Consider the following 13,151-nt stretch of genomic DNA (forward strand, 5'->3'; position numbering starts at 1 on the left):
AAAAAAATACTGCAGGTATGAGTATTAAATGTTTGAGAAACAGTAAGTTTGTGAATTTCCTTTAAAATTTCGTTCGAAAATTCATCGAAACATTTTTATCAACAATGGAAATTTTAGAAAGTTGTATCCTCTTAGATAAATTTCTCTGGATGCTCATGTACATAGCATTAATTGGGTTTTTGCATTGTTTTCACCTTTAACTACAGTATATCATGAGAGCACCGAGAAATGCACAGAGCTTCCCTCTGTGTAAACTGAATAACCAACTTCAGGAAAGTTCCAGACTTCCCATAATCCACAAGCGGAGCGCGCAGGCGAGGAAAATTATAAACGTTAGTAGCTCGCAATTGATGTCGGAGCTGTTTAAACGAAAGAACAGCGCATAAAAATTTCATAGTGCAATCAAATTTCAAAGGAAACACATTGTAAAACAGGCACGATGTGTTAAATACTGTAGTTGGCTCTCTATATAAAACACAGATCGAAACTAATATCTCTCAATAATACAAAAATAATTTTTTTTTGTTAAAGATCACATTTTAATACTTGTGATACACTCTATATGTGTAACTACGTTGTCATTACCTCATAACTTACATTGGTTTGGTCATTAGATAATTTACGTGGCTCGGGATCCAAAGGACACGGCGTTATCATACTACCACCACCATCGTTTGTGGAATGGCTACACAGGAACTCTGGACGACTTCCTCGAGGCGTTTATTCAGGATGCACGTAAGTAGACATTCAGTCACTTCTTCTATTTGGTAATCGCCCAGCCAACGCAATATGCTGAATAATTGCTACTCCTTTCTCGTCTTCTTTTCCTTGGTTTCTTTCATCTCAGTTTTCCCCTCCTGTCGCTCTCTAATTCTTCTCCTCTTTGATTTTCCTCTTTGCTGTCAAACTGCCGTACTCGTTTTCTCCTTGTTCTTATGTCAGTTATATCCCAGATCAAGCTGAGAAATCAAATTTTAAAAAAGCAGGAATTTGTGAAAATAGTGGCAGTGTATTTTATGGAAGAACGGAAGGCAGAAGCAAATTAAGGACGAACAATTTAATGTGAGAAGAAGTAGGAGAACTGTCGAAGCAGTTTTAGCATTACAGCTAATAATATAAGGCAGGCCCAGGAAAAACCGGGAAACAAACATTATGAGCTGTGTTCGACAAACAGTGCGACACTTTTTTATGTCGACCAGTTTCGGTTGAAAAAATTCAGAGTTTGTTGTAGGACACAGTGGAATATTCCCGCTTCAGCTCCTATAGTTTCTTGAAGTTCACATAAGTTGCGACGCTATACATAGCTCAGATTGGAATGTATACCGCAGAGACAGGCTGGACAGTGAAGGGGGAGGCGTGTTTATAGTGATAAGAAGTGCAACAGTATGGAAGGAAATTGACGGAGATCCGAAATGTGAAATAATTTGGGTGAAGGTCACGGTTAAAGCAGGCTCAGACATGGTCATTGGATGTCTCTATAGGCCCCCTGGCTCAGTAGCTGTTGTGGCCGAGCACCTGAAGGATAATTTGGAAAATATTTCGAGTAGATTTCCCCACCGTGTTATAGTTCTGGGTGGAGATTTTAATTTGCCGGATATAGACTGGGAGACTCAAATGTTCATAACGGGTGGCAGGGACAAAGATTCTAGTGAAGTTTTTGTAAGTGCATTATCTGAAAACTACCTTGAGCAGTTAAACAGAGAACCGACTCGTGGCGATAACATATTAGACCTTCTGGTGACAAACAGACCAGAACTATTTGAAACAGTTAACGCAGAACAGGGAATCAGCTATCATAAAGCAGTTACTGCATCGATGATTTCAGCCGTAAATAGAAATATTAAAAAAGGTAGGAAGATTTTTCTGTTTAGCAAAAGTGACAAAAAGCAGATTTCAAATGGTTCAAATGGCTCTGAGCACTATGGGACTCACTGCTGAGGTCATTAGTCCCCTAGAACGTAGAACTAGTTAAACCTAACTAACCTAAGGACATCACAAACATCCATGCCCGAGGCAGGATTCGAACCTGCAACCGTAGCGGTGTTGCGGTTCCAGACTGCAGCGCCTTTAACCGCACGGCCACTTCGGCGGCAGCAGATTGCAGAGTAGCTGACGGCTCAACACAAAAGTTTTGTGTCAAGTACAGATAGTTTTGAGGATCAGTGGATAAAGTTCAAAACTATCGAACAATATGCGTTAGATGAGTATGGGCCAAGCAAGATCGTAGGAGATGGAAAACAGCCACCGTGGTACAACAACCGAGTCAGAAAACTGCTGCAGAAGCAAAGGGAACTTCACAGCAAACATAAACATAGCCAAAGCCTTGCAGACAAACAAAAATTACGGGAAGCGAAATGTAGTGTGAGGAGGGCTATGCGAGAGGCTTTCAATGAATTCGAAAGTAATGTTCTATGTACTGACTTGGCAGAAAATCCTAAGAAATTTTGGTCTCATGTCAAAGCGGTAGGTGAATCAAAACAAAATGTCCAGACACTCTGTGACCAAAATGGTACTGAAACAAAGCATGACAGACTAAAGGACGAAATACTAAATGTCTTTTTCCAAAGCTGTTTCACAGAGGAAGACTGCACTGTAGTTCCTTCTCTAAATTGTCGCACAGATGACAAAATGGTAGATATCGAAATAGACGACAGAGGGATAGAGAAACAATTAAAATCGCTCAAAAGAGGAAAGGCCACTGGACCTGATGGGATACCAGTTAGATTTTACACAGAATACAAGTCGCTGAGGAATGAAATAATTAGGAAGTGCAGGGAAGCTAAGACGAAATGGCTGCAGGAAAAATGTGAAGACATCGAAAAAGATATGATTGTCGGAAGGACAGACTCAGCATACAGGAGAGTCAAAACAACCTTTGGTGACATTAAAAGCAACGGTGGTAACATTAAGAGTGCAACGGGAATTCCACTGTTAAATGCAGAGGAGAGAGCAGATAGGTGGAAAGAATACATTGAAAGCCTCTATGAGGGCGAATATTTGTCTGATGTGATAGAAGAAGAAACAGGAGTCGATTTAGAAGAGGTAGGGGATCCCGTATTAGAATCGGAATTTAAAAGAGCTTTGGAGGACTTACGGTCAAATAAGGCAGAAGGGATAGATAACGTTCCATCAGAATTTCTAAAATCATTGGGGGAAGTGGCAACAAAACGACTATTCACGTTGGTGTGTAAAATATATGAGTCTGGCGATATACCCTCTGACTTTAGGAAAAGCATCATCCACACAATTCCGAAGACGGCAAGAGCTGACAAGTGCGAGAATTATCGCACAATCAGCTTAACAGCTCATGCATCGAAGCTGCTTACAAGAATAATATACAGAAGAATGGAAAAGAAAATTGAGAATGCGCTAGGTGACGATCAGTTTGGCTTTAGGAAAAGTAAAGGGACGAGAGAGGCAATTCTGACGTTACGGCTAATAATGGAAGCAAGGCTAAAGAAAAATCAAGACACTTCCATAGGATTCGTCAACCTGGAAAAAGCGTTCGACAATATAAAATGGTGCAAGCTGTTCGAGATTCAGAAAAAAGCAGGGGTAAGCTACAGGGAAAGACGGGTCATATACAATATGTACAACAACCAAGAGGGAATAATAAGAGTGGACGATCAAGAACGAAGTGCTCGTATTAAGAAGGGTGTAAGACAAGGCTGTAGCCTTTCGCCCCTACTCTTCAATCTGTACATCGAGGGAGCCATGATGGAAATAAAAGAAAGGTTCAGGAGTGGAATTAAAATACAAGGTGAAAAGATATCAATGATACGACTCACTGATGACATTGCTATCCTGAGTGAAAGTGAAGAAGAATTAAATGACCTGCTGAACGGAATGAACAGTCTAATGAGTACACAGTATGGTTTGAGAGTAAATCGGAGAAAGACGGAGGTAATGAGAAGTAGTAGAAATGAGAACAGCGAGAAACTTAACATCAGGATTGATGGTCACGCAGTAAATGAAGTTAAGGAATTCTGCTACCTAGGCAGTAAAATAACCAAAGACAGACGGAGCAAGGAGGCCATCAAAAGCAGACTCGCTATGGCAAAAAAGGCATTTCTGGCCAAGAGAAGTCTACTAATATCAAATACCGGCCTTAATTTGAGGAAGAAATTTCTGAGGATGTACGTCTGGAGTACAGCATTGTATGGTAGTGAAACATGGACTGTGGAAAAACCGGAACAGAAGAGAATCGAAGCATTTGAGATGTGGTGCTATAGACGAATGTTGAAAATTAGGTGGACTGATAAGGTAAGGAATGAGGAGGTTCTACGCAGAATCGGAGAGGAAAGGAATATGTGGAAAACACTGATAAGGAGAAGGGACAGGATGATAGGACATCTGCTAAGACATGAGGGAATGACTTCCATGGTACTAGAGGGAGCTGTAGAGGGCAAAAACTGTAGAGGAAGACAGAGATTGGAATACGTCAAGCAAATAATTGAGGAGGTAGGTTGCAAGGGCTACTCTGAGATGAAGAGGTTAGCACAGGAAAGAAATTCGTGGCGGGCCGCATCAAACCAGCCAGTAGACTACTAATGACCAAAAAAAAAAAAAAAGGTCTCTAGAAGAGCGTAGCGTTTCAAAGGATTGGAAAAGCGCACAGGTCATCCCCGTTTTCAAGAAGAGACGTCGAACAGATGTGCAGAACTATAGACCTATATCTCTAACGTCAATTAGTTGTAGAATTTTGGAACACGTATTATGTTCGAGTATAATGACTTTTCTGGAAACTAGAAATCTACTCCGTAGGAATCACCATGGGTTTCGAAAAAGACGGTCGTTTGAACCCCAGCTAGCGCTATTCGTCCACGAGAGTCAGAGGGCCATAGACACGGGTTCACAGGTAGATGCCGTGTTTCTTGACTTCCGCAAGGCGTTCGATACAGTTCCCCACAGTCATTTAGTGAACAAAGTAAGGTTAAAATGGCTCTGACCACTATGGGACTTAACATCTGTGGTCATCAGTCCCCTAGAACTTAGAACTACTTAAGCCTAACTAACCTAAGGACATCTCAAACTTCCATGCCCGAGGCAGGATTCGAACCTGCGACCGTAGCAGTTGCGCGGTTCCGGACTGAGCGCCTAGAACCGCTAGACCACCGCGGCCGGCAACAAAGTAAGGGCATATGGACTATCAGACCAATTGTGTGATTGGATTGAAGAGTTCCTAGATAACGCAGCATGTCATTCTCAATGGAGAGAAGTCTTCCGAAGTAAGGGTGATTTCAGGTGTCCGCAGGGGAGTGTCATAGGACCGTTGCTATTCACAATATACATAAATGACCTTGGGGATGACATCGGAAGTTCACTGAGGCTTTTTGCAGATGATGCTGTGGTGTATTGAGAGGTTGTAACAATAGAAAATTGTACTGAAATGCAGGAGGATCTGCAGCGAATTGACGCATGGTGCAGTGAATGGCAATTGAATCTCAATGTAGACTAGTGTAATGTGCTGCGAATACATAGAAAGATAGATCCCTTATCATTTAGCTACAAAATAGCAGGTCAGCAACTGGAAGCAGTTAATTCCATAAATTATCTGGGAGTACGCATTAGGAGTGATTTAAAATGGAATGATCATATAAAGTTGATGGAATGATCGTCGGTAAAGCAGATGCCAGACTGAAATTCATTGGAAGAATCCTACGGAAATTCAATCCGAAAACAGAGGAAGTAGGTTACAGTACGCTTGTTCGCCCACTGCTTGAATACTGCTCAGCAGTGTGGAATCCATACCAGATAGGGTTGATAGAAGAGATAGAGAAGATCCAACGGAGAGCAGCGCGCTTCGTTACAGGATCATTTAGTAATCGCGAAAGCGTTACGGAGATGATAGATAAACTCCAGTGGAAGACTCTGCAGGAGAGACACTCAGTAGCTCGGTACGGGCTTTTGTTAAACTTTCGAGAACATACCTTCACCGAAGAGTCAATCAGTATATTGCTCCCTCCTATGTATATCTCACGAAGAGACCATGAGGATAAAATCAGAGAAATTGGAGCCCACACAGAAGCACACCGACAATCCTTCTTTCCACCAACAATACGAGACTGGAATAGAAGGGAGAACCGATAGGGGTACTCAAAGTACCCTCCGCCGCACACCGTCAGGTGGCTTGCGGAGTATGGATGTAGATGTAGATGTAGATGATGCAGCCTTCCATGCAAGTCTATCCCGTCCCGGTCTCGTCTTCTTTACATAAGTACTGTGGCCCATATAAACATCAGCCTACTTATTGTTGTCAAATTCCAGTTTTTCACTACAATTTTTACGCCCGCCCCCCTTCCCCAACTATCCCACATAGCCAAATAGACTATTCCTTGATGTCTCAGGATGTGGCTTTTCAAACGATGCCCTCTTTTAGTCATGTTTTCCACAATGCGCTTTTCTTCCCATTTCGATTCTGTACCTCTTCATTAGTTATTTGAAGGGACCACTTGAAATCCCGTGGCCAAAGCACTGTTGTCTCAGGACGGTGCATGGGTTATGAGGCAGGAGTAAAAGGAATAAGAGAACTCAGTCACCGAGAGAAATATCGTACTATAGTCAACTTTGATACAGAGCGTGCTTTTCGAAATCCCTATGCAAGTCATTGCCAAAGCTGGGAGAAGTTAAAACACTTTAACAGTTGACAACGTAGATCTAAACATAAACCTTGGGGCTATAACAGTTGTATTACTTTCGTACGGAAAATTCCAACTGCACTATGACGATTTTTGACTGCTCTAACTGGAGCCACTCGACAACTGGACAAGTATCCAGCAATAACTGCAGTAGGGCGGCCTCTTATTCACGTGGTCAGTGGAGCTTCAGCTCAAGGGCACGTGGCACTTGTGTGACCAGCAGTTGGGCGATACTGTCGCTGTCACTTCCTCTGTCAGACAACAGCGGAACCTCTAGTGCCAACCTATGCAAGCGGAACGATTCCCTCTGTGTGGTATCGACTACCTACGAACCACGCTATTCGATTTTCCTATTTAATCTTTGACACTCTTCTCTACCAACTCATTTCAAAAGCTTATATCCTCCGGATGCCTATAGTACTTTTGCACCCATTTAACTTGGTCTTGAAGCTACACTGCGGGCAGATACTTTCATGGAAGTATACTTAATAAATAAATTTGATGTTGCAAGTAGCTGTAATTGAGGAGGCCATCACAGCTGTGTCCTTTTGTGCAGTCTGTTGGCTTGTTCGGCCGATGGATGTTTCATTGTTAATTTGGCGTTCCACCATTACAGTCCACTCCAAGTCATGAAAGGAGAAATCTAAACTACTATATAGTAGCTATTGCGTTGTTGTCGGGTTATTCGAACGACTAATTTTATTTCTGTTGCTTGTCCATAACAATGAGCGTATTACTTGGACACCATATTTTATAATAATAGAAATACTAGAAAACAATCTTCAACTGCCCATTGATTACCCATTTCTGCAGACAGTTTGGTGGTCGGCACTTCGTTTTCGATCATATTACTCGCTTAGAAAGGGTCCTTTATTAAGAGTGTTACCTTTTAAAACTGGAAAAAATTAAACCGTTCAACACCTCGGAGGAAAATGTGCTTCATTTTGAGCGTTAGACATTTCACTTAAGTTATGAACAAAATATTGTTCAAACGTCCACCACAGCTTTGGACACACTGACGCAAACGATGGCTCCTATCAGCTAATCGCTGTCTCCCACATTAGCGGCTCCAACTATTGAGTGGGTTCAATTTCGTAAATACACTGCCCAAATCCCATCGCGAGATTGACGAATCTGATGTCTGAGATAGCCGAAAAAGTCGAGATTGTCTCGAAATTGACACATTTGACTCTTCCTGAATACTGGCCGCTACTGCCACGATATTGTCTTCAGTTCGCGCTTTACGTTGTCTTCTTAATGTCGTCTGGTCGTGTATAGTGAATTCCTGCTCATACCTGGCCATACATAAAAAAAATGTTACAAACTGGAAATTACAGTTTTAAAAAGTATCACTCTTAATCACAGACCCTGCCTAACGACTGTTTTGATGAACGAGGAGAAGGCACTGTAGACAGTCATTACCCGGCAACAATAAAGGCGAAGAAGTTAAATGTTAAAATTGACAACTTTTGCTAATGTCAGAACTCTATTTATCTATTTTATGACAAACTAAAGAACGCAAGGGCACGTAGGTGGCGTGTTGCCTCATAGCAGTATTTTTCTATTTCAGTGGTCTACTGCCCTTTTTGGGAGCACGTACTGAGATTCTGGGAGTTAAGAGATGAGCCGCACGTGCTGTTCAATACGTTCGAGGAAATGACACAGGTAAGCACAAAGCTCGTGAGCTATTCTCGCTGCTACACCTCATGAAATTCTTCTGTTTCACTGTTTAGCTTTTCAGATGAGATCTTCCAAGAACAGCAGCAGTGGTAATATTTTTGTACAGCACAAGTTTGCAGGGGCAGTGGGAACCAGGAGGAAACAAGATGAATGCCTGATCACGTGACAGCGCTAGAGTGGCATTTACTATATAACGATACAGTAGCTCGTGTATTCCAGTTTTCTCGGTATGTTACGCTTTTATGGCGGCAAGAGTGTTTATACGGAAGTAACGGAGAATGCTCTGTCGAAAAAATGAGTAGACGTGGAAGAGAAAAACAAAGCCATATCGTTCGTTGATAGCTGAACGAAATGTGAAAGAAGTACTTGGCTGTTATCAAAGCTTATAGCCTACGTACAAGGAGTCGCGATAGGTGATTGTTTTGGGATTTAACTGCGGAATAAGCCAGTTACCAGTTGTTCAGAGACGGAGCTTAAACTGGCTGTTAGAGTCAAACAGGACGTGATGACGAGTCTCTTTATTGTTTCTGCATCACAGCCGCCATTATAACTCGTGAAAACAGCTTTAAAAAACAGTTACAAGGTTTCCACGTAAATCCGCCCGTTAAGCTGACATAAGCACACGGCTTTAGCTTAGCCCCTGCACATCACGTGAACTAATTCATCTGCGAGTGATGTTAGCAGGAATCGATGCAAACTAGTGCTGCATTTTTCGATTCCGGGTAAGGGGGGGGGGGGGGGGGGGGTCGAAGGTACTGCCAACCTTAAAAAAATTTCATTACCGGCGCCATTTTTGCACAAACTCTTGTAGCAGGCGGAGGACATGACTATCAACAGGGAACAACAATAATTGTGGCAGCACTTATCCAAAATGAAGTCAAGCAAACTATATCACGTCGACACTACGATGTCTAACAAGTTAAACGATTTGAGTCAGAAAAAAGGTGTACAGAACAAACAGAAATCAGAATAATATGTTCGTATTTTTTTTTCGGTGAAGGTGTACAGAACAAACAGAAAGCAGAATAATATGTTCGTAGTTTTTTTTTTCGGTGAAGGTTTAACGTCTTGTCGACGAATAAGTAATCACAGGCTTAGGTACGTATTTGTTACACTTTTGCGTTTAAGGAATAAAACTAGTAACTTTGAACTGAGCAACTGCAGTGTTTGGAAAGCTATAGCCTACATAATCTTCTAGTTCAGACTATCCAGTCTGTTTGAGAGCTAGTTGTAATAGTAGTACCAGCAGAGAAAATTAGTAGTTACGTTTCTATAGATATGGCTCTGCTGCACCCTGATATTTTTAAACGGTAATAAAAATAAAACTTTTATTTTTGTATGCCTCTTACTAAACTTCGAACTTATTCGATAGCAACATAGTACATAGTATGTAACAAAATCAGTGATACGATCTTTCATTCTAAACTGCACTGCGGTCAGTCTGAACTAGTAACAAGTCATCGAAAGAAGTTTGTAGAGAGTATTAAACATTGATGAAAATAACAATATCAATAGGTTTTCTTACATTTTAAAATGCCCTTCTTACAAACATCGACACATGAGCTTAACATCTGATTCTACAACTATTTTGACAATCATTCAAGTCAGTGAAATTACTTGCACAATTAGCCTACGAGACAAAACCTTTTAATGTTGTGTCTCCTAACACGAGATTTTGTTGTAGGTGTTGTTTTAGCCGTTGTGAACCTGTTTTTTCAGGAAAAATATTTCGTGGAATTAATTGCCTCATTAACTTCAACTTCCTTATCGCAAGTTTCAGTCATGATCATTAGTTACCACAAATTTCTCGTCAAAAGCCATTTTCTTTTAAATTTGTGTTCAAATGATTACAGGCAAGTATTTCATTTTCAAACATTTCTTCCTCATAACTGCATAAGTCATCGTTCAACCGTAGCTCAAATATGTCATATCCACTTCCAGACACACTATTTAGATTTACCGTTACAGATCCCTGAAATTAAACAGCATGCTCAATAAACAACAAAAACAAAAAGCTCATAAAATATTCGTGGGTCCATAGGACTCGTGCGTACACCAAGACTGACACTCGGAGTGGCGAGCGAAATACGTCAATCACACCGTACGGTCTTTGGCTTTCGGAAGATACCTAGAAGTGCGTGGGAGGTGAGGCGGAGGGGGGACGAAGCTGTGACTCTGGCTACATTTTTATGTATGTTCGGAGACTGCACATGGATCCACTGGACTCACGACTACAGTTAAGGGTTAAATTCAGCAGAATTGATTTGCAAACTGACTCAGTATAAATTCTACAACATGTATAACGGAACTGCCAATACCCCCTTTAACCAAGTTCACTACCACACGTTTTCTATATTTACTGAAACAAGAACTCTTTGATTAAAGGACTTCTCCAATAATGCAATGTCCACTGTAATACTGAAGAATCAGATGGGCACGTAAGTACACTCCGACTAAACGGGTTAAACCATCTTGCAGAAATAATAATATTACATATAAGTTTGAAATGAATTTATCAGAAACTGAATGTAACTGATGAAATCTTCCCGGGTCATCAGCCGAGTTGTGACGTCACAACGGAGTTTGTAACCTTAGAAGATTTCATCAACGAAATTCGTCAAAAAAGCCTAAATTTGCATTTAACTGAATGTAACGCACAATTATTTTAATTTCAACGATTTCGCAGAAGCCTTTATTAGAGAAAGACAAGAGAATATTATTGGGTGCAGTCTTTTCTGGAATACAGTTTTCTCAGGAAGTTTATCTAACAAAGGGACGTTACGTAGTGGCCTCCTCCGATTTTCTTCATACTTAAAGGGTTTGGTAGTCAGTGCCCCGGATATCGATTTCCTAAGCTGGTTCGAAACAGTATTCAAAAAAAGTCTAAATAACTGCCTTTGGCGGTTAGAAGATTACCAAGCTCCTTGAAGTAAACGATATTTGCAGTTCGTATATTAACGAACTGGTTGGTAGCAAAATTCAACAGCTATCATGAAAGTCATTGTTTGAGTCTTGTTACGTTTCTTTTAATGATTTTCTGATTCCTTATTTTCTAACAAAAACAAATGTTGATTAATGGAAATGATATCATTATTTTTCATAAAAATAACATATTCATGCTCTTTTGATGTGAAAATAAACTTTAAGCTTATACAAACATGCGAAATACTTTTATGTTAGATAAAAAATATGTACATTAATGATACCCTTCAATCGCTTTGATTTTTTGTCCGGTGTTCCATATTCTTGTACATAATTTATACGTCAGTCCAGACGGTTGCTCCTAGGTATTTTACCGCCGCCGATGTAATAGTCCTCATATTTTTATGTGCTATGGTTAACATTTACCATCGTCCAGGTTCCAAGTAACAATGATCCATCACCTGCATTTTATTTTGGCTTTCCAGAATTGTTTTCTTCTTACGGACTGCCATACAATCTGCGACCTTGGGCGATAAAATGATACATACTGCAAAAAATTTAGTCTACATGAAATGCTTTCGATGATTGTTATTGCACAAAGAAATCATCGACTGAATGGCGAAGTTTCCTGATAGGTCCATAGCGTTGAACTGGCGTGGAGCAGTTAATTCGTCATGTTCTGTCACTGTCCAGATGCTGAGGATGTGTCTGGACGCTGCACCTGTGTTTCCCTGAAGCGCTGCTGACATGATTACGCGTCCTCTCCCGTCCCGCTGACCTCTCAATGCAGCGGATAAGTAACTTCCTTATCTCTGTGAATAAAAGAAGTTTCGAGTGTCAATCATACAATTTATATACCACCTAGCGTACTATTACATTCATAAAACATTTTTTCAATATTTTAAACCGTTTATAGAATATGACGATTATTGTGACCACTTGAGTCCCGATGTGCAGTGAGAATTTTTTTTAGTCTTGGTTTTTCTTTCTGGCTTGATGTGGCCCCCCAGGAACTCAGTTCGCTCTAGTACCATGGAAGTTATTCCCTGATGTCTTAACAGATGTTCTATCATCCTGTCCTTTCTTCAAGTTTTCCACGTATACCTTTCCTCTCCGATTCAGCGCAAAACTCCTTCGTTCCTTATTAGTCCACCGAGTTTCTAACATTCCTCTGTAGCACCACATCTCAAATCCTTCGGTTCTCTTCCGGTTCCATGTTTCACTACCATATAAAGCTGTTCTCCAAACACACATTCTCAGAAATTTCTTCCTCAAATTAATGTTATCATCCTGTCCTTTCTTCTTTCAAGTTTCCCACGTATACCTTTCCTCTCCGATTTCGCGCAGAACTCCTTCGTTCCTTATTAGTCCACCTAATTTTCAACATTCCTCTGTAGCACCACACCTCAAATCCTTCGGTTCTCTTCTCTTCCGGTTCCATGTTTCACTACCATATAAAGCTGTTCTCTAAACACACATTCTCAGAAATTTCTTCCTCAAATTAAGGTTGTGTTTCATGCCAGTAGACTTCTCTTGACAAGGAATGTCCTTTTTGTCAGTGTTAGTCTACTTTTGATGTCCACCGTGCTCCGTCTGTCAATGGTTATTTTGCTGCCTAGGTAGCCGAATTCCTTAACTTCTTCTACTTCGCGACCATCAATCCTAATAAGTTTCTTGCTGTTCTCGTATCTGCTACTGCTCATTGCTATTGTCTTTCTTCGATTTATTCTTAATCCAGATTCTGTACTCAATAGACTGTTCATTCAGTTCAGCAGATCATGTAATTCATCTTCACTTTCACTCAGGGTAGCAATGTCATCAGCGAATCAAGTCACTGATATCCTTTCACCTTGAATTTTAATTCCACTCCTGAACCTTTCTTTTATTTCCATCATTGTTTCTTCGGTGTAC

General features: G+C 40.7%; 1 protein-coding gene across 2 annotated transcripts in view; it reads left to right on the forward strand.

Annotated features, from left to right (window-relative positions):
- The window catches only part of LOC124605639 (luciferin sulfotransferase-like), a 749,478-nt gene that overhangs the window by 605,324 nt on the left and 131,003 nt on the right, over positions 1-13,151 (forward strand). For both annotated transcript variants that reach the window (XM_047137460.1, XM_047137459.1), the window contains exons 5-6: positions 615-735; positions 8,209-8,303. In XM_047137460.1, the coding sequence (XP_046993416.1) occupies positions 615-735; positions 8,209-8,303 (216 nt within the window). The remainder of the gene's footprint in view (positions 1-614; positions 736-8,208; positions 8,304-13,151) is intronic.

This window comes from Schistocerca americana, chromosome 3 (genome assembly GCF_021461395.2).
Source record: "Schistocerca americana isolate TAMUIC-IGC-003095 chromosome 3, iqSchAmer2.1, whole genome shotgun sequence".
In the NCBI taxonomy this organism is placed as follows: Eukaryota; Metazoa; Arthropoda; class Insecta; order Orthoptera; family Acrididae; genus Schistocerca; species Schistocerca americana.